The following is a 24,347-nucleotide window of genomic DNA, read 5'->3' on the forward strand; positions in this document are numbered from 1 at the left end:
TACACTACAGTGCCACCTGCGTCCCCTATCGGAAGTTAGAATAGTGTATTAATGTGCAGTAGAGCTACACTAAACGCTCCTAGGAGATGCCTTAGTTGGACCCAAAGCTAAGCACATACAATGGGGCTTGTGGAGTTATGAGAAGCTTAAAGAGAAGGTGCGAGATTGGTTACACTATTTTCAAATAAGAGAGGTTTTTAACTTAGATAAAAAAATTGGTGTCCAGGTGGAAAAATCGAAATTAGAAACAGAATTGTTAGAACCCAATGCTAAGATATTATCAAGAATGTACAATCTGCTGTTGAAATGGAACACTGAGGAAGAAACGGTAAAATCTGCCATGATTAAATGGGCACAAGATATAGGATATAACATTATGTTTGCTGATTGGGAGCAGTTGTGGACCGCTGGGATTAAATTTACGGCATGTAATGCTCTAAGAGAGAATATTATGAAAATGATGTACAGGTGGGACATGACCCCAGTCAAGCTTGCAAAAATCTATCATTTGCCTGATAATAAATGTTGGAAATGTAAAGAAATTGAAGGTACATTCTTTCACCTTTGGTGGACGTGCCCAAGGATTAAGGCTTTCTGGGAGATGATCTATAATGAAATGAAAAAGGTATTTAAATACACTTTCCTGAAGAAACCAGAGGCCTTTCTCCTGGGCATAGTTGGCCAATTGGTGCCAAAGAAGGATAGAACTTTCTTTATGTACGCTACAGCAGCAGCAAGAATTCTCATCGCAAAGCATTGGAAGACACAAGACCTACCCACTCTGGAAGAATGGCAGATGCAATTAATGACTACATGGAAATGGTGGAAATGACTGGCAGAATCCGAGACCAGGGAGAAGAGTCGGTGGAAGAAGATTGGAGGAAATTTAAAATTTATTTACAGAAACATTGTAAAATTTCTGAATGTTGATGACATTGAAATGAATTGAAGGGGTTCTAGCAACAAGGTAAAATGTAAGATTGGATTGATAATAGATAAACTAATAGGATATGAATTTGCTGAACCAATTTTCAAAAGGGATACAAAAAAGGGAGGCGTGAGGAAGTCAGGAAAATAAGTTAACTAAAGATGAGAAATCAAAAAAGAGGGATTTTTGTTCTTTTTTATGTGCTTTTTTTCTTTTTCCTTTTTATGTTTAATGTTTGTATTTTTATATTTTGTATTTTTGTGCATTTATGTTCTTATATTTTTCTTTTTTTTTTTTTGCTGGCTTGGAATTTCTTTTATTGTTAAAACCTAATAAAATATTATTATATAAAAAAAAACCAATGGGGCTTGTGGACCCTGACTTCCCGGTCATCCTCCCCACAGCAGTCTTGAAATGTTCCACTGAGAATATAAAGGAGCAAAATATTTGTTATGGCTGCTTCTGGCTTCCCTCCTCCCTTATTTATTTGCGTTTTATTTATTTAAAAATTTGCTGCCTTTTTCTCCTGGTTTTCCTGCAAAGAACTCAGAGTGATGATCTAGTTTCATAATCCCCACCCCTTTGCCCCTCAGTGAAGGAAACCAGGCTGAGAGACAGCTGAATGCCTTTTAAATCTGGGCCTTTCCACCACTGAAAACACCTCTCTAGTCACACACATGCCCTGCCAGAGCAGGGCCACAGGGAGTTAGTCAAAGCCCTGGAGAGATGCTCTGAACCACCCTTTGGTTAAATGCCCAGTATTTTCCCCAGTACCTTGCACGTGCTGCTTCCACTGCTAGGCCCAGCAAATTGCCTTGGCCTGTGGCGGCGCATTCTGAGAGGGCAGCAAGACAACGCTGCGCTACAACTTCATCTCTGCAAGCTTTCACCTTCAAGGAAAGACACAAAAGCAAAACGTTACAACAGCCAAGAACTGTTTGCAGCATAATTCTATAGGGCTCCCTGGTTCTGCTTAAGTTGTTCCTTTTATACAATTTGTGCTGTTTTTATATTGCAAGCCACACAGAGAGCCTTGGTTATAGGGTGGGATATAAATAATCAAAGTAAATGAGTAAGTAAGTAATAGAGACTGTTTTGTAAAAAAGAGTTTGAAGAGGACTCATGTAATCAATATTTATTAGATTACCAACTTCAATAAGACCTATCTCAGTACATCTCCTTGGTGCCAGCACTTTATCTTGCCATAAATGTCACTCCTGAACCTTAAAGGAAATATCACTCATTGCCTTTGATATAATGCAAACAGATACGCTCTGAAGCCCCCAAATAGGAAACCCTCACAGAGATGCAGATTCACTTGCTTGCGTCTAAGAGGTTCCCAATCAGGGAACTTTGCTGACATCTACTATCATTGAAAAAGAACAAACCCAAGCATTGCACACACATGCCATTATTTATTTCTAAAAATTACACCCTGACCATCAATGCTAATTAACCATCTGTCCAATATGTGTGTGTGTGTTGGGAGGATGAAGTTCAGCCTGCAAACTAAACAGGTTTAGTACAGTTTTCTAACACAATTCTAGCAGTCAATTTAGGAAGGTGGTAACATTTAAAATAAAATGAAGGGTCCAGAAGTGAAAAGCACCAAAGCTTTCTGAAAATCAGGAATGTTCAAAATCAACAATAGTAGTTTGATAATGTATTTGCCTATTCTGGTAAAAAAGCCCAAACAGGATAAATTATTAGCTATACAACCTCCAGCTATGACTGAAATAAGCCACTACCTTTGACTTCGTCAATTGTTCAGCTTCTGAAGTATTATACTACATTTGTGAGCAATTAGAGTATGTATTTTTTTTAATAGCTATCAACACACAACAACAACAACAACCACATATTATTTATACCCCACTCATCTGGCTGGGTTTCCCAAGCTACAAGACATAGATACAGACAGGACAAGAGAGGGGCTTCAGCAAAGAAGGGAGTAGAGAACAGTATTAAAATGCTATTTTCTCTGAGAGAGAGAGAGAGAGTGAGTGATCATGCAATATGGAAAATGCATATTATTTCAATCGGTCAAAGTGATCCTAAGCATATTAAGAAGTATTCATAACTGTAATATGGTTTGACACAAATATAAAAAAACACTATTTGCTGATTTATAATGTCAATATTACTTCACCTATTAAATCTCTAACACTTACCTTTTTAAGTTTTTCAATCTGTTTGTTACGGACTGAAGTGTTATCAATTGCCAAAACTTCAACAGTCTCTTCTTTTTCCAACTGGTATTTATTCACTCCGACAATTACTTCAGAACCTGGGTATTTCCCAAATGTTAAGGATTTAAAATAAATTTCAGAAACTGCTAACTTAAAACAAGTTTCTATCAAGCCGCGACATGATGTCAGATTTCTAAAAAGAAAAACACAACCTGAAAGCTTTTTCACCAACGGCATTCAAATTTTAATTTAGGTAGCTAAGATTTTCAGCTTGTATGCACGCAAAAACTGCAATGCTTCCACACAGGTGAAAGTGTCACGATCTGTATTGCAAAGGAGAGGAAACCTCAAATACAGAAAAGCCAAAGTCAATGGGACCCATGAACAATGTAAGAAACAGTGGATGCTATTAACAGAAATAGCTGTGCAATATGAAGTCACAGGCAAGATGCTCATCTAAAAGGTAAAGGGACCCCTGACCATTAAGTCCAGTCGTGGACGACTCTGGGGTTGCGACGCTCATCTTGCTTTACTGGCCGAGGGAGCCGGCGTACAGCTTCCAGGTCATTTGGCCAGCAGGACTAAGCCGCTTCTGGCAAACCAGAGCAGCGCACGGAAACGCTGTTTACCTTCCCACTGAAGCGGTATCTATTTATCTACTTGCACTTTGACGTGCTTTCGGACTGCTAGGTTGGCAGGAGCAGGGACTGAGCAACGGGAGCTCAACCCGTTGCGGGGATTCGAACCACTGACCTTCTGATCGGCAAGTGCTAGGCTCTGCGGTTTAACCCACAGCGTCACCCGTGTCCCTTATAGCAGCCAGAAAATACACAATTCCCCTATGAAACAGAGGACTTGTATAGGGCAATGGAAATCAGTTCAAAAATATAAACTACTTTTTGAAAGCCCCTTTAGTAGGTGGTTCATTATGCAGCATGGGCGACTGCATGAGAAACACAATTTCCCCTGGGCTTGCAGCACTAGTTGCAGACTTCACTGGAACCCAGCCATTGTTTCTCAGACATTGATGCTCAGACAGGCAAAATGCAACTACAGTGGTACCTTGTGTTGTGTCACCTCTGCCACACGTGTGCACAGAAGCGGTCATCCAGTTACAAAATTTTCGGGATACGGCCGGGCCTCCGGAATTAATCCCGTTTGAAACCGGAGGTACCACTGTACTACTGTTTCCAAAGGATTTTATTTCATACACTGACAGACTTATCTTACTAGCAAGTATTGCTGAAATTCAACTGGGATTCTACATTTTGATTCTCCTAATTTTGGACTAGAGTTTTAAGAGTTACGGGAACTTAAGTCTTAATATATGAATAAAGGTATTCAAGTTCAAGACTGATACTTGTCTATATGTCTGGCAGACTGCGGCTGCGCAGTTACGTTAAGTGTATGTTGTGTTTAAATAGTGTCCATTTTCCTTACCAGAATCAATCCTGGCTTGTCTCCGAGCAGCACACTCTTCAATTCGAAGTTTGGGTATTCCTTCAGCTACAGCTTTGGCCATCCCACCCATTTCCTCAATCTCATTAATGAGCTAACCAAACAACAGAATTTGGATACTGTTAAGGACTCTCAGTATGTGGCTGTCTAGCACTAAAATCACCATTAAAGCAACATTCTCTCACCCCACTATTTGCAAGGAAACTACTTACAAAACTGGGACAAATGAAATGCAACCATTTAAGACCAGGGGTGGGGAACTGCATCCAGCCAGTGTGTTGGCTCCCTAAGACTCTCACACTCTGGTGTCAAAGTCCAAAGGGGATTGTTGCAAACTGCCCAACTGATGGGCAGTTACAGCTACCTCCTTTGAAGGTAGGCTCCCAAGTCCAATCAGCTGACTGGTGCTGGGAGTGTGCCCTGAAACACAAAGCAGTTTCCATTGAAAGCATTATTTTATTATTATTATTAATTATTAAATTTGTATACTGCCCTTCAGCTGATGATCACAGAGTTCCCCCTGTTGCTTTTAAAAGCAGTTTCGGTGCTTCAAGAACAAACAAACAAACCCCTCCCCGATGCACTGGGTAGTTCCCATGGGGAAATTCCTGAGGAACTGTACAGCACCGAAGGGAGTTCCACTTGCAAAGGAACAATCAGGAGCTCACCCTTCCAAATGGCATTTCTTAAAACCAGGTTTGTGAATAGCTGTTTGTTTACCCACCTAAGTCAAGCAAGATGTTGTTCCTGCAAATCAGGACGGTATGTAAATCGGAAAGCATGTAGTTCTCTTATTTTAGGTAAAGGGACCTCTGACCATTAGGTTCAGTCGCGGACGGCTCTGGGGTTGTGGCGCTCATCTCGCTTTATTGGCCGAGGGAGCCGGCATACAGCTTCCGGTTAATGTGGCCAGCATGACTAAGCCGCTTCTGGCGAACCAGAGCAGCGCACGGAAACGCCGTTTACCTTCCCGCCGGAGTGGTACCTATTTATCTACTTGCACTTTGATGTGCTTTCGAACTGCTAGGTGGGCAGGAGCTGAGACCAAACAACACGAGCGGGGATTCGAACCGCCGACCTTCTGATCAGCAAGCCCTAGGCTCTCTGGTTTAACCCATAGCACCACCCATGTCCCTATTCTCTTATTTTTGGCATTTCCTAAGTTTGGATTGCCCAAGAGGTCAATCCAAACCTCTGACCAGTCATTGTGAAAGGGGGAGGGAGAGAGAGAGAAATATCCTTTCGCTATGCCAGCACCCAGGCTGGTGCAGGCCCAGAATGGATCTGCTGCAGTCACATGAGAACAGCAGGGTTGGCAAAGGATCAAGTCTGCCAGCCAGTGATGGTAACTTCTCCCTGCCCACTGTTCAGAGGTGCACTGAGACATTCCTCACCAATGGTGGAAAGAAGCCGAGCTGGGCAGGACAAAGGAACATTTCTGTCTCGTCCAAACCTCAAGGGTTTAGATCGCTCTGCAAATATACAGGCTAATAAGTTTTCAAGACTTATTTGCAAGGCTGCTTAAAATTACCAGCTTCCTTTTTCTCTCTGCCTCCCTCCTCAAAGCAAAAGACTGACCTTTAATGCAGCTTCATACATATCATTGGTGAGAGATTCCATCAGAAAGGAGCCACCCCATGGATCTGCGACTTTAGGAATCCCAGACTCTTCCTGTATTATAATCTGGGTATTCCGGGCAATGCGAGCACTTTTCACCGTCGGCAATCCCAAAGCTTCATCAAATGAATTTGTATGCAAGGACTGAGTACCTCCAAAAACCGCTGCCATTGCCTCAATTGTAGTGCGGATTATGTTATTGTAAGGATCCTAGAAGAAAAACCAGAGCATTTGTAAGGAATATAGTACACCAATATACAGAGTGCAGTAGATTAGCAATTAAAAAAACTGGGCTCCCCTACCTTTACTTTTTTTGGTGCTGTAACTTTGAGGCCCCTAAATTGGGCCTCTCAGGGGATTCACAGAAACTTGAATCCAGCCGATCCGAACCTACCAGTGTCCTGTCCCTATCCTCAAATGCCCTATCTTGGGGCTTGTCCACAGGCCACTGCCAGAGGCAGATTCCTGCCCCACTGGGAAAGAGAGGACTGCCACACAACAAAGCCTTCCCTGATGGCAAAGGGTCCCTTTTGCCTTATCTTAACCCCCTTCATTGGTGGAGATTGGAGGTGGAAATTGTACTGTTTGGCCGTATTCAGAATCGCTGACCATCTAAATATGACTTGCTCCTATATGTACACCACTGTTAACCACACATCTAAATACATTTAAATTGCATGTACATTTCAAATAAATTTAATTAAATATCAGGATGCAGGAAAGTTGAGCAAAATCTTATTTAGTAATGACATTAGGTAGTCAATACTATTTCCTCATTCCTTCCTCTCTTTGTCTTTTAACAGAAGCTGTTCGAAGGCACCCAGAGTTAAAAAGGCTACTGCTTTATTATCTGTGAGCATGCACCGCTACATTTACTACTCTGAATATTACACTTGGGGTAGATGGGATTCCTACCTGCTTGGGGTAAATGGGATGGGATTCCTTCCTACTTGGGGTAAATGGGATTCCTACCTGCTCAGTTAGTGACCACCCAGAAGTCTGACAATGAGCTCGAAGCAGAAGTGATTTGGTGTCCTTGGGCTGAAACATTTTCTCTATTAAATGAGCCCAAAGCCGCCTCCCGGCTCTTAGCTTGGCTATTTCCATGTAGAAGTTCATACCAATTCCCCAGAAAAAAGATAGCCTAGAATAAGAGCACAGATGGTCTTAACGGAGTAGAATAAGGAACAAATTACACTGTGGATTATACAGTACATATAAATAACAATGTTCTTGAACCCAAAATGGAAAGATGTGTCCTTCAGCCTGTCTTTGAAATACTAAAGGGGTAGCTGAGTTTTCAAGAGTACATTCACAGAAAGTTCTGATCACAAGCAACAGTCATGGCTGATAGATCAATCCCATGAAGCCACCAGACGGCCACATTCATCCTGGGGTTGGAAATGGTGGGTTGTATCTAACACTGTTGTTCCATTTCAAGCAACAGGCTTCCACTTGTGCAATGGAACTTCCTTCCTCTCCTGCAGTCCCTCCTTCAAGATCTCTTCCAGGGGACTGGGGGAACCTTCCAGAGCAGATTCCGACATAAGGAGAACAAAAGGTTTGTACATCCACTGCTATAGCATCAAACCATTTTATACATTGGAACCAGAGCCCAGTCTTGATATTAAAAACTAGATTCCCCCTGACAAAGATGACTGACTGATGTACCTTGGTGCAAATTCATCAATAGTGAGACCAGCCTGGAGTCCAGTTCTGCAGTACTCTAAGCCATCAGCTATAGTGTAAGCTAATTCCAAAATCGCATCGGCTCCAGCTTCTTGCATATGGTATCCACTGATGGAAATAGAATTAAATTTGGGCATGTGCTGCAATAAAAAAAGTATACAGCTTTGTTCTACAAGAGACATCAACTACACATAGTAATGATAATTAATGGATATTAAAGCAAATAATACCTTTGATGTATATTGAAATATGTCGGCAATTATCCGCATTGATGGTTCTGGAGGGAAAATATATGTATTTCGAACCATGAATTCTTTCAGTATATCATTCTGTATTGTCCCAGTGAGCTTGGATTGTGGCACTCCTTGTTCCTCCCCAGTTACGATGAACGTAGCTAGGACAGGAATTACTGCCCCGTTCATTGTCATTGAAACGGACATCTTTTCCAAAGGAATCCCATCAAAAAGTATCTTGGTATCTTCTACTGTATCAATGGCAACTCCAGCCATTCCAACATCTCCACGGACTCGGGGGTTGTCTGAATCATATCCGCGGTGAGTTGCCAGATCAAAAGCAACAGATAAACCCTGCTGGCCAGCTAGTCCCATAAAAAAAAAAGATTAATAACAAAAGAGTTAAAATAAAACCCCCTAATATTACACATCTTAATTAAGAGTCAGACTGAATCACAAGCTACACATGTTCTGGCAGCATTTGAACAAGAATCATACAATAATCATACAGTGTTAGCAGTAGTTTTTAACTAAAAAACTGACCACTGAGAGCTAATATAAGAATCTGCAAGTGATCAAATATTCTGCTTCCAGACCTCCCCTTATAAACTATATGCCTGATCCTGCACATCAAACTTAGTGCTCCCCACTCCCAAGTACAGTGATGCAATCTTACAGCAGAATCCTATGCATAGCTACTTAGAAGAAGTCTCCTGGGTTCCTTCTAAGTATGCATGCCTAGGATTGCTCTCATAGTTATACATGAAATACTTTGGTCCCAAAACTACAGTGCAATCCTAACCATGCCTACTCGGAAGTAAGTCTTACTGAATTCAATGGGGCTTACTCCCAGGTTAGTAGGGTTAGGACTGCAGCCCTAGACCGGGCTTCCTCAACCTCAGCCATCCAGATGTTTTTGGCCTACAACTCCCATGATATCTAGCTAGCAGGAGCAGTGGTCAGGGATGATGGGAATTGTAGACTCAAAACATCTGGAGGGCTGACGTTGAGGAAGCCTGCCTTAGACAATATTTCCCCCCACCACATTCCCTTAGCCCTGTGTCTCACCCCTGATGTTGTCCTTGTAGAATTTATTGCTTTCTTCAACAGTACTGAAACCAGCATACTGGCGGATGGTCCAAGGCCTGTAGGTATACATGGTAGGGTAAGGACCACGGGTGAAGGGTTTGACGCCAGGTAGTTCCTCAGGAAAGTCCTTTGTGTCCCGAGTAGAGTACAATGGTTTGATGGCGATTCCTTCCGGGGTGTGCCATATCAGCTCCTCTGGATTCTTGCCCTTTAACTGCTTCTTGGCCATGGCTGCCCACTCTGGGTGGAGTACCTGTTCATGGAGCGCGCGCCAAAACTGCTCACGGAGGTGTGGCCCTGCTTCTTTCCTGTAACAGGAGGGCCAGAGGCGCAGAAGTCCATTCTTGGCACGTAACATTTTTATTTTTTGCTGAAGTGGCAGCTGTTAAGCTGCAGCCTGTGGATTGAGATCTGAGTATTACAATTTGACATAGTGAGACTGTGAGTACCAGTTGCATCAAAAACTGTGTGTGCTAGAAAGGAGGAACAGATAAAGTTGGCAGATATATTTTTTTTAAAGTATCTTTTGTTGCAGCCACCCTTAGCTTTGTTGCACAACAAAGGCTTTTAGGTATTTTAATCTGAGAGTTTTCTTATACACTGAAGTTTTCCTTTTTCTTGAAAAAAGAGCACACACAACAGCCTGCTTCCTGCCACCAGCTGAACGACATGGAGCTTTCAGTTTGTGTGCTGACATTATTGTAGCAAGTGATCAACTACTAGGTTAGCGGGGAGGTAGCTATGCAGCACCTTTGCCTTCAGCCTATCTATCAGAATATGAATATTGGGGGTGGGGATGGGGAGAGCAGTACATGGACTCATTGTGTTCAAGGGGGACGGAAGGCGATCTAGATCCCCACTGCAGGAACACAGCTGCTGGGGAAGAGAGCACTGGAGTGGCTAGTTTTAAACTCTGAGCAGTGCCAGATGTACAATGGGCTGAGTAGTGGGCTGTAGCCCTAGCCTAGTACCTCATAATCTAGGGGGGGAATTGGGCCTCTTGCCATTTTTGTTTTAAAAAAACAAACAGGCATATTTTACTATCTAGGCACAGTTGTTCTGTAACATCAAACACATGACGTAGGTGCCTGTGTCTGGCCTGATTTTGTGTAATGTTACCACATAGCTACAATTTCCCTTTGAAAGTTAGGAGTGAATGTCTTTGTTAATGCCATATGTTTGCAAACTTGTTAAAAGGTCGTGAATTTATAAGCAGTATTTCAGAGATATTTGACTTTCATCGAGCTCGATAAAGAAGAGAACGAGCTTTTGTTTTGAGAGGTTGCTTTCACCCGGGCCTGACTCCCCATTTTTGCGCGGAAGGGAACACGCAAGCGTGCCTATTTCGCATCACTGCCCTTATGCACTCTGCGCATGGACAGAGGCACCCTCCTCCTCCCTCTGGCTCATAGCTGTCAACGTTTCCCCCTTTTCACCGGGGCTGCCACGCGAATACCGTTCTCTCGCCTCGCCTCAGCTTCCGTCGTTACAGGAAAAGAGGACGACGTAAAATAGGTATTTCAAAACGGGCCTCCTGTCAGATAAGAAGAGACCCTAACCCTCCCGTCTGCGCATGCGCGCTTGAAGGATTTAACCCAGGGAGTCCCAACCTTGGGTCCGCAGCTGTTTTCTTGGAGGGACTACAACTCCCATCATCCCTCGCTAGGAAGAACAGCGACCGGGGGAGATGGGAACTGTAGTCCACCAGCAGCTGGACACCCTGATTTATCCCCGCTCGCTTTTCTCCTCAAGGGCCAAACGAGGCGTGGGGGGGGGCACCTATGGAATCAGACGCCCGAGGGCTCTCCAAGACTCAAGCGGGAGCTGCGCGGGAGACGCTGAAGAGGAGGCCGAGGACGACGGAGAGGAAGGAAAGACAAAACCGCCTGCGCTTCTCGCCCGCCCATTACGGTACCTGCTACAGCCGCTTGCGGAGCCACGGACGGAAGCGGAGGCGCCGTACGACTGCAACGCGCAGGCGCCGCTGCGGCCAGGCACCCCCCCCCCCACTTCCGGGCGCCTGAGGCTTCTGCGTCTGTCTGTCTGTTTGTGTGGCCCCGCCCCCTTCCTAACGTCTCCCGGAACGTCGTCTCGCGAGAGTGGGCGGAGCGAGTGAAACCGCCTAACGGTCTTGAGCGGGAGCGGCCGACTGTTTCCCTCAGTTTCAGGAGCGATGAAACGCCGCCCGGGGAAGGGAGCGGCGAGGGCAGCGCCGGGGCCCAGCGGCCGGCCAGGACCCTCCGGCGCGAGAGGGGGAGCTGGCGGGAGGCGGCCGAAGAGGACGCCTGAGGGGAAAGTAAGCGGGCAGTGCCGTGCAGTGGTTGGAGCGTCAGCTATTTGAGGTCCCCTCTCCGTGGATAAAGCCGAGGTGTTCATCCCTCCATTGATGAGGAGGAGATTGTCATCTCTTTCATGGCAAACCACGACTGATATAGAGGATTTCATGCTTGACAGGAATGCTGTTCAGCGTGGAAGCTCCGGATAGAGTGCTGTTTAAGCGAATGCCGCCGCTTGGGAGGCGGGGAGCTCAGCCGGATAGATCAGGTGCAGGTAACCAGGTGCAGAATGGTTCTGCGCAGGTCACTCTCACCTGAAGGCTGCTTTCCCATGCCATCGCAGCCTTGCACGGATTGGGGTGGGTGGGTTGGAAATAAATGGAAAGCGGAGGGAACCCACTGTTCCCCGCTCCCCTTTTATTTATTCCCACATGCGCACACCTGTGCACCTGGTGGGTTTTCCTCTGGCAGCATCCTAGTATAGCATCTAGATCAAGGGAAGTAATAGCGCCACTGTATTCTGCTCTAGTCAGACCTCACCTGGAGTACTGTGTCCAGTTCTGGGCACCACAGTTCAAGAAGGACACTGACAAACTGGAACGTGTCCAGAGGAGGGCAACCAAAATGGTCAAAGGCCTGGAAACGATGCCTTATGAGGGACGGCTAAGGGAGCTGGGCATGTTTAGCCTGGAGAAGAGGAGGTTAAGGGGTGATATGATAGCCATGTTCAAATATATAAAAGGATGTCACATAGAGGAGGGGGAAAGGTTGTTTTCTGCTGCTCCAGAGAAGCGGACACGGAGCAATGGATCCAAACTACAAGAAAGAAGATTCCACCTAAACATTAGGAAGAACTTCCTGACAGTAAGAGCTGTTTGACAGTGGAGTTTGCTGCCAAGGAGAGTGGTGGAGTCTCCTTCTTTGGAGGTCTTTAAGCAGAGGCTTGACAACCATATGTCAGGAGTGCTCTGATGGTGTTTCCTGCTTGGCAGGGGGTTGGACTCGATGGCCCTTGTGGTCTCTTCCAACTCTATGATTCTATGATTCCCCACACATAGCTGTCAACCTTTCCCTATTTTTAAGGGATATTCCCTTATTCCGAATAGGATTTCTCACAAGAAAAAAGTTGACAGCTATGTCCTCACAACCTTCCCAGCGCCTGTTGAGCAGCCTTCTCCACCTTGCAGGGGAGGGAGTTGCAGGAGTTACTGGCTTTACATGATTTCATGTTTATGTGTGAACCTCTGGAACCAAACCCTTGTGTAAGATGTGTGTTATGTGTTTGGGTGTTTGTGTATATGTGTGTGTAGGATTGCATTCTTAGTATCCTGAAGCTGCATAACAAGCTGTGAATGTATTGCTGTACCTCTGCCATAAACTCAAGAATTCAAGCCTTAACCCCCTCCCACTCATCTGCAGTATAACTGACTTGCCTTAGAAGGTGATTGTAGAGGTTATGATAATGTCATGTATGCAATGTGCTTTGTACATTCGAAATAGCTGTAAGAGTGCTAAGTAGTATCACCATAGGAAAGCCCAAATTACAGTGATGGTAGACTCAACTGGCCACTAGATGGTGGAGTTGTTCCAGAGATGTGCAACTGGGCAAGCCGTACAGCTGTTAAATAAAGCACCAGAAGTATGCAGCAGTACATAAATGTTTGCGGGGAGGATCGCTTCAGTCATTCAGCAAAGTTGGATGGTTACTCATAAGTTGCACTGTATTTTCTGACGCACAAATGTTAAGATCTTTAGCCTAGACTTAGTTTGAGGCTGGAACTATGGAGGAGGTGGTTCTGCTTTCTGCTGCACCCCTCATAAATGCAAACAAGCCCCATTGCAGCCAAACACACCTTGGGCCCCCTTAATCCCTCTCACTACCAAGGAAATTGTAACAAGTAAATAGAAAGAGAACCTATCCAGTCAGTGTTAGAAACTGAGATATGAGCAATAGGAGCTAAATGGCACCTTAAACCTAGGTTATGGGCGCAACAACGGAATGTCTAGGGACACATTTTTATAACAAGAATACAAAGCTGAAAATGAATGAACTGCAGCTAAAATATTATGTTCATTTTTCACATGGTCTAGTCCTTCCCCTGCCTACCACCCATATATTATTAAGAGGGTCTCTTCTCTAGTCTTCAGAAAGTAGCTGGAAGTGGGGAGGCAGAAAAAGGTCCTCCTTTCCTTCTACTCTGCAGTTTTAATCTGAAATCTTAGGTGCAGTACTGCACCCAGAGCTCAGAAACTGCTTGCGCTAATGATATTCCCTGTTGCAAAATGTGCCTATAACAATAGGAGTTTCGAACACCGTATCCAGTTGATGCTGACACAAAACCCCACACGTACTCTATAAAAAAGAAAGTAAGTTTCACCCCCTCCTCTCCCCCCTTTTTTCTTTTTCTTCCTCGACCTTATACTGTACTCTACACTGATGTCTCACAACAAACATAACTTCTGTAGAAAAGACCTTATAACCTGAAAAAAGAGGCAATGCATTTTCTTTTGTAAATCGAGAAAATCTTTAATAAAAAATATTTATTTATTTTTAAAAAGCGAAGGGACTGACTGGAAGAACAGAGAGAAAGCAATGTATAGTGCAGATTCTGTGCCTGCATACTCAGAAGGAAGTACCACTGCATTTGATGGGGCTTACTGTCAGATAAGTGGTCATGGGAGTGCACTGAAGAATCTTGGTCATTACATATATGTTTATTTTTTTTCTTCCAAGTGAATTTTTATTGTTTTCCTTGCATATTCTTTTCCAACAAATTGTAATAACACCATACATTCCCTTTGACTCTGCCGAGTCACGACCCCCCTCCCTCCCACAACTGGTATATTTATCCTCTTTCCATCACACACATCATTCTCAAATTAGTACTATTATACATTGGAGGTATTATGTCAATCCTGCTAGTGTCTTGACCTCTTTACAATTCTTCTTTAAGTATTCAATAAATTTACTCCAGTTATTTTGGTATCTTTGATCTCCCTGGTCCCGGATCCTCCCTGACAGTTTGGCAAGTTCTGCATATTCTGTCAACTTCGCCTGCCACTCCTGAATAGTTGGTATACCTTGTACTTTCCATCTTTGGGCCAGAAGGGTTCTCGCGGCAGCTGTAGCATACATGAACAAACATTACATATATGTTTAAACTTGATATGGTGCTCATAAAGAAGCCAGTGTGGGCTTCAGTGGGTTGTGAATCAGGCATTTGTATACTACATTTGTAAAAACACATGGCAATTCAAGCGTTTAATTGACTCTGTTTTCCTGTATGTTTCTCTGTAGCAAGGTGTGCAAGCAGTCCAGAAGAAACAAAGGCAGCAGAGAGCACAGTCTTCTGAAGGTATTAGTACTGGTATTAGTAATAATCTTATTATTAGCACAGAGATAGATCTCAAAGCTCTGTTACAATTGTGAATTTGTAGGCAGGGTAAGCCGTAGCCCATAAAGTGTAGGGATTTACTATATGAAAAGTGTATGAAAAATTAAGCCACTGTCACAATGTGTCCACTCTCTGTTGGTGCTTAGTGTGTAATTAAAATTGTGCATTGTGGGTAATTAAAATTGCTGACACTTCTAAGAGGCTGCTGCCTGTTTGATCCATGGGGCGGAATCCCAGCATTCCACTGACCTCTTCCTCCCTGCCCTAACCTGGCCCAGATTATTCTCCTTTTTACTGTCTGGATATTTCCCCCATGTCTTCCCTTCTGCCTATCCAGACCCCTTCTAAAAAGGGACAGTGTTCTGTGTTTGGATCCTGTCTCTCTGCAGGCTCCATTCTGCTCTCCTCCTTCCTTTATGTCAAAATGTAACAACCCCTTTTCTCTTCCCAACTTCTGTAGGATACTTCCCCTTTTCTTTCTTTTTTATGGTGGTGGCCTATTTCATTCTCTTTCTCTTGGACTTTTTTGCACACTAAACTTGACCAACCTTGTGGGTCAAAACTCAAACAGCCTTTCCGACTTGTGCGAGCCGGTGGGGGTCTCCTTCACTGAGGCAGCGTGTGGCTGCCTGCCCCTCAGCAAAGAAGTACCAGGCGGGAGGAGCAAGCTGCTTTGTGTTCTACAAGGAGGCGTTTAAAAAGAACCCTGAAAGTAGGGTGTGTCCTCTCCTACTCCCAGCATCTCTTTCCCCCTCTTTATCTTTACCTCCCATCCTAGGCAACCCCCCCCCCTTAACAGTCACCCAGCTTTATAGGGACAGGGATAGTCGGGAAAAGACCATCCTGTGCTGGGTGTTTCTTGCTTTCCTTCCCCATAATAACAAAGTACAGTGGTACTTCGGCTTACGGACGCTTCAGGTTACAGACTCTGCTAACCCAGAAATAGTACATCGGGTTAAGAACTTTGCTTCAGGATGAGAACAGAAATTGTGCGACGGCGGCAGCGGAGGCCCCATTAGCTAAAGTGGTACCTCAGGTTAAGAACAGTTTCATGTTAAGAACGGACCTCCAGAATGAATTAAGTTCTTAACCTGAGGTACCACTGTATTTCTGTTTGTGATCTTGTTTTGTTCTCTCCACCCCTATACTGCACACTAATTTCAGGAAATTAGTGGGACTGCCATGTGGAGTGTGTTAGCAGCACTGCAGAGCAGTGACATTTCTTGGATTCCCCTTGGCACATGTGCTCCTACTTAAAGACGCACCAAAGACGGTCCAGTAAAAGGGTGGGGCAGAATGGGGAAATACTCATTTACACATGTACTGTAACAGAATCTTAGTGTAGGTGGCTTCCACAAGGGAGCTGCAGAAAGAATGTGGTTAGTTAAGAGAGGCATGGACTCAAAAAGGTTGAAAACTACTGCTCTAGCACAACCAGGCCAGAGTTGTTAGGTATGGAGGAATCTTGAAAGGACCCCCATTGCTTAGGAGGCACTGGCCCATTCCTGGCTCCTTATTTACTATGCAAAGGGGATGGTGGGACACAGGCATTATTAATTGTGGGTGATATGCAAAGGCAGTGACTCTTTTGCCCTGTAAGTCGGTTAAGAAGTTGTTGGCACAGCATTCTAGGCACATCTAGCCATCACAGTGGTGATATTGACAAACTCGCTTGTTCTTTGCCAGCCGAAACAACTTCTCTGTCTTCAAAAGTCGTGAAGGTGACTGCAGGCCAAAGAGCAAAATGGCAGCCACTTCCAAAGAACACAAGAGAGCAGTTGGACTCCATGATGCATTGGTTAATAACGTAAGTATGAAAGACCTTTCCATCAGTACTATATTAACTTCCTTTGAGAGGCTTCAACTATGCTGATACATTTATTTATAGTTCTTAGACTAATAGAATTGTAGAGGTGGAAGGGACCCGAGGGCCATCTAAGTCCACCTCCTTGCAATGTGGGGATCTCAACTAACATCCCATTATATTCAATTAGCCTTCTTCCACTCTTGTTAGCAGACCTTATATCTTGAGTGAATTAAATTGGAAGAATCACTTACAGTTTCTGGACTTAAAATGCTTTATTGATGCATCAACCATTTACAGTGTGTGTGGAGATGAGAGACATAAAACAGGAAACAAAATGGTTCAGCTTTTAGCAGTGGAGTTAAATTAGAGAGCTATACATGGTGGCTGGATTATTATATAAGCAGTGCTCCTTTGTGGTTTAAAGGAACACATGACTTAACTATAAACTCGAGAAGGAAATATATTTGGTTTTCTCCAAGAGAACTTGCCTTCCTGCCAGCAAAAGGAAATGGCTTTTAATAAGTGGCATTGAAGCAATTAACATTTGCTGGCAGCAAATCTGTATAGTGTATGTATGAATAATGGTATGAGTGAACATCTCAACTGCTGTGCATACAGGTACACAGTTTGTACCCTCATTTAACAATCATAGAATTGTAGAGATGGAAGCAGTTCTGAGTGTTGTCTTGTCCAACCCCTTGTAATATATGAATCTTAACTAAAGCATCCATGACCAATGACCATCCAACCTCTGCTTAAAATCCTTCCAGGAAAAAGAGTACAGCACCTTCCAAGGATGGTCAGTTGAACAGGTCTTACAGTCAGAAAGTTCTTCCTGATGTTTAGTTGGAATCTCCCTTATTGTTATTGGTTTGGTTCCTGGATTCTGGAGCAGGGGAAAACAAGCTTGCTCCATCTTCCACATGATAGCCCTTTGGTTGTGTGAAGATGGTTATCACATCTCCTTCCAGTCTCCTCTTTTCTAGGCTAAACATCCCCAGCTCCCTAAACTGTTCCTCACAAGACTTGGTTTACAGAACCTTGATCATCTTGGTCACCCTCCTCTGCACACATCCCAGCTTGTCAACATCCTTCTTAAATTGTTCCTAGAACTGGCCACAATACTCTATGTGAGGTCTGACAAAGGCAGAATAGTACAGTATTATAACTTCCCTTGATCAGAACACTATACTGCTGTTGATGCAGCCCAGAATAGCATTCACATTCTTTTGCTTCTGCATCACATTATTGACTCTGTAAAGCTTGTCTATTAAGACCTCTAGATCCTTTTCACAAGTACTGCTGGCAAGTCATGGCTCTTATAATTGTGCACCTGGTTCTTCCGGCCTAAATGCAGAACGTGATATTTTTCGCTATTGAAATTCATTCTGTTGGTTTGGGCCCAGTTCTCCAATCTATTAAGGTCATCTTGAATCCCGATCCTGTCCCCTGCAGTGTTAGCTACCCCTCCCAATTTGGTGTCATCTGCAAATTGGATGCTTATCCTCTCAATTCCTTCATCAAAGTCATTTATAAGATGTTGAATAATGACGGGCCCAAAAGAGAACAGTGCTGGACCCACCTGTTCCTTTTTTATTTTTCTTTTCTTTATAAATTTTTAATAAACCTTTTTCTTAATACAATAAGATAAAAGAAACTAAGAAAGAAAGAAAATGTAGAGTCCTCTCTGAAAGGTAGCTCTTAATCCTTATCGTATGCAGAAAGTGATAGCTATCAGGAAGCAAAACAAATCAACCTAGTTCTTGTCTGAGAGCAGCAGCAAATTCAGCAAACATTTTTCCAGATGGAAGAAATATCAATATGTTATTCTCTTTCCTGCCAGATCTCTTCAGTATGAAACTACACAGAATAACAATGAAACTGAAAAGCACTTAAATTGCCTCAGGAAAAGGTAAGGAATATAGCATAGCAAGTGGGGGGAAAGGACTGCAGGTGTTTGTGCAACATGACGCTGAACATGTTTACAGACATAAATGCTATATTCAGTTACTTTTAATCCCTGGTATACTTCCATTAATCTTTAGGGCTTCAGCCTTAAAGGTATAAGAGCAGGTATGATGTGGCTAGAGTGTTGGAGTAACACCTGGGAGACCAGGGTTCTAATCCCCGCTCAGCCATGAAGTTCTCTGGGTGACCTTGGGCCAGTTACTGTCTCTCAGCCTAACCTACCTGAAAGGGTTGTTAGGATAAAATGGTGACACGGAGAACATTGTATGCCACCTTGAGCACCTCCAAGGAACAGTGAGTTACAAACGCTATAAAATAAAATATCCAATGCAGGGATGTAGCAGGTCCAGATGTGTCCAGGCCCCCCTCCCCATGGGCGATTTTGACAGGTGGGGGTGCCATGGATCTGTCAATCATCGGATCTTATATGACATCAGGTGATTGGGTACAGCTGCAAAGGAAGAATGAGGATCACATTCCAGTACTCTATTCTTCCTTTGCAGCAGCTGCATCTTGAACTTTGCTGTAACTGATGTCATACATGATGTCAGGCTTGGGAAAGGTGGACATGGTTGGCCAAAAATAGGTTGGTGGAGCAACCTCTGAGACCTTGCAGGCCTAGTCATGCACATGAGCCGGAGGTTCCCCACACTTCCCTAATGCTAGGATGTCTCAGTTGGTGTCCCCGTGGATTAGGTCCCACATTATATTGCTTTACTTCTCCCCTTGGAAGCCTATTAAAGTGGTACATCAGGTTAAGTACTTTGTTCGTTCCGGAGGTCCGTACTTAACCTGAAACTGTTCTTAACCCGAAGCACCACTTTAGCTAATGGGGCCTCCTGCTGCTGCTGCGCCGCCGCTGCACGATTTCTGTTCTTATCCTGAAGCAAAGTTCTTAACCCGAGGTAATATTTCTGGGTTAGCAGAGTCTGTAACTTGAAGCGTATGTAACCCAAAGCGTATGTAACCCGAGGTACCACTGTATACCTCTGTCAAAGGAGCTGGTGAAATAGACATAGTTTCACTCATAATAAAATACGTTTTGTGAGAGTGAAACTTAATGTTAAACCTTTCCCTGAGATAATTATGCTCCAGTGTTCCTTAATTGTGAAAGCCTGGTGCCAAATTGCTCACGAGGGGGGTCAGTCTATGTGATAAAATACATTTAGACCTTTTAGCCTGTTGTTTGGAGAATAAAGTGAAAACAGAAGTTAACCGTATGGGTTGACCATTTGGATTATATTGAACATTCTCTTCTCCCACAGTCCAAAGCAAAAAATATTTCTTTGCTGTTCAGTACTTCAAGTAAGCAAGGCTTGTGAGAACTCTAGTAATACAGTAATATAGTATTGCCCTTTCCATAACTATAAATATTACACAAGGTGTGAATTTTGTTTATCGTTTTGCTCAAGGCTCGTCAAACATTTTGAGACCCTAAAAGTTCCTGTGGAGAAGGTGAGCAGCCTGAAGAACGTGCATAAGATGCTAGCAGAGGAAAAGGAAAAGAGTGTTTCTCTTGAAGAGGGTTTGGCAAAACTGCAGGTGAGGAAGGAAGAGAGGGTACATCTTGGGGATTTACATGGCATATCATCTGAGTACACAGCAAAGGACTAATCCGTTCTGTGAATTAAGAAGATTATGAGCTTTAGGTGATCTGAAACCTGAAAGCTTCCTTACTATAGTGCTTCAGTTGGTATTCATAAAGGTTTTGTGTTATTATTGCAAGATATTTCAAATTATTTCACCCCTTCATACAGTAATGCTATACTTCTGCACCCCTCTCTGAGGGGAAATGTAAAGCTTTTTGGTACAGATGGAGCTATTGTATTTTCCAAAATCTTTATGCCTAGACCATCTTTATTGGTTACCATACAAAATCTGCTTCATTCTGCCAGTTTTTATGGCATTCTTCAAAGTAAGAGAGGTGGAAATTGGAGCAAAGGACGCTTTTAAATGTCATAACAACCATGGCACCACAAATTACTGATAAGAGTTAATATTTGTGAATCATAAAATTAGCCCTTGCTTCCCAGGTTACATATTATAAACCATTATGTATTCAGACAAGTGTTCCTTCTGCTCAAGTAGAAAAGAGATCTTTTGCAATCTATTCTGTACAATGAATCATGAAAGATGGCGAATACTTGAGTTGCTTCAGCCTCATAACCGATATGTAGCAGTGGGAGCTAATCTAATCCTGGCAGAATGTTTGCTACACAGATGGTTCCTTGCTTTAAATATATTTCTTAAGTTTCATTTTCCTTTTAAATGCAGGAAGAAATAAACAAAGTTTCGTCAACAGCAGAGCTCCATGAAGGAAATATTCAACATCTCCAGAACAAAATACACAAATTAAAATGTCAGCTGGCTACAGAGAAAGCAACAGCAAATGAGGTATCTCTGAGATGGGGATGGAATTTTGAGTCTGGGCACGATGAACTGGGCTTGTCTCAAAGGACAATGGAGTGTGTCTCTGGGGATGAAGTTAAACCGCTGTGTTCGCGGCAACGAAGTTACCTCTCTGGGGCACAAGCCTGGGCAGTGTGTGTGCAGATCCTGGGCTGTCTTGACGACAAGACCTGCCTCTCTGATGTGGTCCAAATGAAAGCAGAGCAATATGTTTGGCGCCAGCTTGGCTGCAGGAGTTGCCAGAAGGAGTCGTATAAGGCGCCATCCAACTGTCTTAGTTCCGGATTTGTGTAGGGTTTACTATTCCTTTCCCAAAGATATGCAAGGCAGTGTAAGTTTAGAATCAGAGTTGTCCTGGATGAACTACCCCTCAGGTTGACAAGCCCCATCTGCCCAGACTCTTGAGTCCATGGAAGAATGAATTCAGGATTGCTGAAGGCGTATCGTTGACATAGCAGTTTGAAAAGGAGGTATAGCTAAATATATTGGAATATAGCAGTATATATTTATAAATAACATATTAGATATGATTTAGTACAAGTACACAGGGGAGGAATGAGGTAGATGTTTGATATATACATGCATGCATGCCGTTCCTCTCAAAGGAGACCAGGGCAGCAAAAGATGAAACATTTTTTAAAAATCCAATACAGATGCAGATATTTCCTCTCTTCCCTCTCTAGTTAATCCAGACAAATGGCAGGGATGATCTTGGTCTTCCTGATGTTGCACAGTACCGACTCACAGCACCCATTCTTCAGGTGAGTGGCGGGAGGCTCCCGAGAGTGAAGAGAAAGTTGCTCTTAAAAATCACTTCTTGCAAAAGTATCTTTTCTATTTTGTTCCAGAACAAGCACTTTTCTTGTTGTTCGCACAGTGATTCACTGTGTTGTTCGCACAGTGATTTCCTAAACCCAGCCTCCCTCAGCCTGGTGCCCTCTAGATGATGATTGACAGCTCCCACCAATCCTAGCTGGTGTGGCAAGCAGTCAGCGGTGTGGGAGCTGTAATCCAGCAACATTAGAAAAGTTCCAGGGTTGAGAAGGCTGTCCAGAAACCATTCTTTCTTGTGTATTAAGGCTTGCTGCTCCTTAATTTTGTCTGCCCTCTTTGTTTCCTACCTGAAAATCCTTTGTTTTCCTCATACCATCTTAAACTTTCTCCCTTTTCACATTCTGTAGGATGAGCTTCTGAAGGTCAGGAACCAAGAAGGTCTTCTTAATGACATAAACACCATACAAGAATCAGAAGAAATGAAGACACTCTTTACTTTCCTAGAACAGGCATATGACTATGTGGATGTCTGAAGAAAGTCAGTTGAAGGACATTACTTATTGAAGAACAAGGATTAGCCCTGTTTCTTGGTGCTTTAATCTTCCATGAACGTTTTGTTCTCAAAACATGGTGGTTATGATGGTACTCTGTCTTCAGGAAAGTGATGGATTGTTACAATCTGCATTGTGTTTTGTGCAGACTTTTAAAACAAATTAATTGAGAGATCTTAAAGTTAACTACCCTATCTGACAATATGTATATATATTTGTAGCTTATTTGCCTGTATCATGAGAATTTCCCTTTTATTGCAGTAATCCTGATAAATGAGTGCAATATTCTACAGTTCTAGTGATACAAAGAACTTAAGAGACTGGCTTCTCACAAAAGAGCTCTATGAGACTTTTGCTTTTATAAATTTCTATTTATTTTTCCAGATAATGAAATAATAAAACTTAAATATGTATTGGATTGATTGATTGATTGATTGATTGTTCAGTCTAATATGAATAAAGTAGCATCTGCTTCACTTTTGTGACATGCTGCAGACACATATTTTTGTGTAACCATGTGTAGCCATGTAACAAATAGGGTTGGCTTTGGCTACTCAAGTTGGATGATGTGCTGCTGCAGGTAAAACCAGTCAGCAGTTTGGTTTACTAATTTCATCAACAAGCTGATTTAAGTGTGAACAAGTTAGTCTTAGTCATTGTTTATGGCTCTTTCAAATCATCCAGGTGCAGCCCAGGCTGGGGGAGCAGCAGTTCCAAAAGATTAATTGCAAGAGGGGATGACCTTAAGCATGCCATGCTGGACATTTTAACCCAGTAGTAGTAGTAGTAGTAGTAGTAGTAGTAGTACTTTGTTGTTTATATGCTGTCCATCTGACTGGGTTACACCAACAAATTAAAACACAATACTTTAAGGGGTCTCAGTGCCCCACCCCAACCCATAGACACTTCCTTTTCCATCAACCAGCATTAAGGGGTAGGGACTACTGGGACGGTGCTTTCCTGATTGGATGAGCCAACCTGGCCTCTCCTTCCTATGTCTGCTACATTCAGAAGCTGAGAAGCTTGCAGTAAGTATCCTGGAGATTGAACTTGGCTCTCATCATCCCAAGTCATTGTCATACAGTGGTACCTCGGGTTAAGTACTTAATTCGTTCCGGAGGTCTGTTGTTAACCTGAAGCACCACTTTACCTTAATGGGGCCTCCTGCTGCCGCTGCACAATTTCTGTTCTCATCCTGAAGCAAAGTTCTTAACCTGATGTACTATTTCTGGGTTAGCGGAGTCTGTAACCTGAAGCGTATGTAACCTGAGGTACCACTGTATTCCGTTGATTCTAAGCAGAAGGAGCAGCTGCCAAGTGCCTCTGCTTTTGAAGTAAGCATGCAGAAGATGGGTGAATAAGCAAGTTTGATCTTTCCAATTTAGCAGAGCAACTCCCTGCTTAGCTCCCCAGTGTAAGTTGTCAGGGTTTTATTCAGTGCTTCCTGCCTCAGTGCTCTAGAAATCTACCGAGTTTCTCATGAAAATCGTAAGGCACAATAATAAGTTTTCATTTATATCAAATGGGAAGGGTTGTGAATGATTTAGGCTTTTATCTGCATTTTAAAAGAGGAAAATAAAGTCTTGCTTGCAATCTAACAAAATATAATTTTACCTACTTGCAGTCGCTTCTTCAAGTTAAATTGGATCTCATGGATATTGGAACTAATGCCAAAAAGGGAGAGAAAACTGAAATTAAAGGATTACCTTTTATTTTCAAAGCAGGGTTTGGTTCTTTACTTTTCAATAAGGAAAATCACACCTGGCATTTCTTAGGTTTAGGAACCACAAGATTACGGTGTAACTCCTTTCTTATAGTTCTGTTTTCTTAGGTTTAATTGTCAAATGCCATTCAGTTTTGGAAAACAAGCAAAACAGGTATATCACATCTCTGGCTTGCATATTTGTCTCTCTGCATCTGAAATAAACCTGAATAAAAGAATAAAGAAACAACTTTCTGCTACA

The 24,347-nt window shown here is 43.1% G+C and overlaps 2 protein-coding genes across 7 annotated transcripts in view; one reads left to right on the forward strand and one right to left on the reverse strand.

Annotated features, from left to right (window-relative positions):
* The window catches only part of LOC309366998 (methylmalonyl-CoA mutase, mitochondrial), a 43,608-nt gene extending 32,392 nt beyond the window's left edge, over positions 1-11,216 (reverse strand). For 2 of the 6 annotated variants that reach the window (XM_081906175.1, XM_081906180.1), the window contains exons 1-9: positions 10,660-10,799; positions 9,183-9,600; positions 8,112-8,479; positions 7,864-8,021; positions 7,165-7,336; positions 6,154-6,402; positions 4,558-4,669; positions 3,100-3,215; positions 1,703-1,818 (exon numbers count right to left, since the gene is read on the reverse strand). In XM_081906175.1, the coding sequence (XP_081762301.1) occupies positions 1,703-1,818; positions 3,100-3,215; positions 4,558-4,669; positions 6,154-6,402; positions 7,165-7,336; positions 7,864-8,021; positions 8,112-8,479; positions 9,183-9,561 (1,670 nt within the window). In that variant the 5' untranslated portion in view covers positions 9,562-9,600; positions 10,660-10,799. The other 4 variants (XM_081906176.1, XM_081906178.1, XM_081906177.1 and 1 more) reach the window with 4 other exon arrangements.
* Positions 11,217-11,304: 88 nt separating this feature from the next.
* Positions 11,305-22,868, forward strand: CENPQ (centromere protein Q). Its single transcript, XM_081906566.1, has 8 exons — positions 11,305-11,499; positions 14,778-14,835; positions 16,561-16,681; positions 18,525-18,593; positions 20,062-20,191; positions 20,924-21,043; positions 21,742-21,819; positions 22,240-22,868. The coding sequence occupies exons 1-8, from the start codon at positions 11,377-11,379 to the stop codon at positions 22,363-22,365; spliced, it is 825 nt and encodes a 274-aa protein (XP_081762692.1). The 5' UTR covers positions 11,305-11,376; the 3' UTR covers positions 22,366-22,868.
* The last annotated feature ends 1,479 nt before the right edge of the window (positions 22,869-24,347 follow it).

The sequence above is a fragment of the Podarcis melisellensis genome (genome assembly GCF_964234715.1).
Source record: "Podarcis melisellensis genome assembly, chromosome: 3".
Lineage (NCBI taxonomy): Eukaryota > Metazoa > Chordata > Lepidosauria > Squamata > Lacertidae > Podarcis > Podarcis melisellensis.

Excerpts from the sequence above, each read along its gene's own strand:
- CENPQ (XM_081906566.1), top strand. The coding sequence starts at position 11,377 with ATGAAACGCCGCCCGGGGAAGGGAGCGGCGAGGGCAGCGCCGGGGCCC. Across the intron at positions 14,836-16,560 it reads GAGAGCACAGTCTTCTGAAG|CCGAAACAACTTCTCTGTCT; the intron begins GTATTAGTACTG and ends GTTCTTTGCCAG. Across the intron at positions 20,192-20,923 it reads AGGGTTTGGCAAAACTGCAG|GAAGAAATAAACAAAGTTTC; the intron begins GTGAGGAAGGAA and ends TTTTAAATGCAG.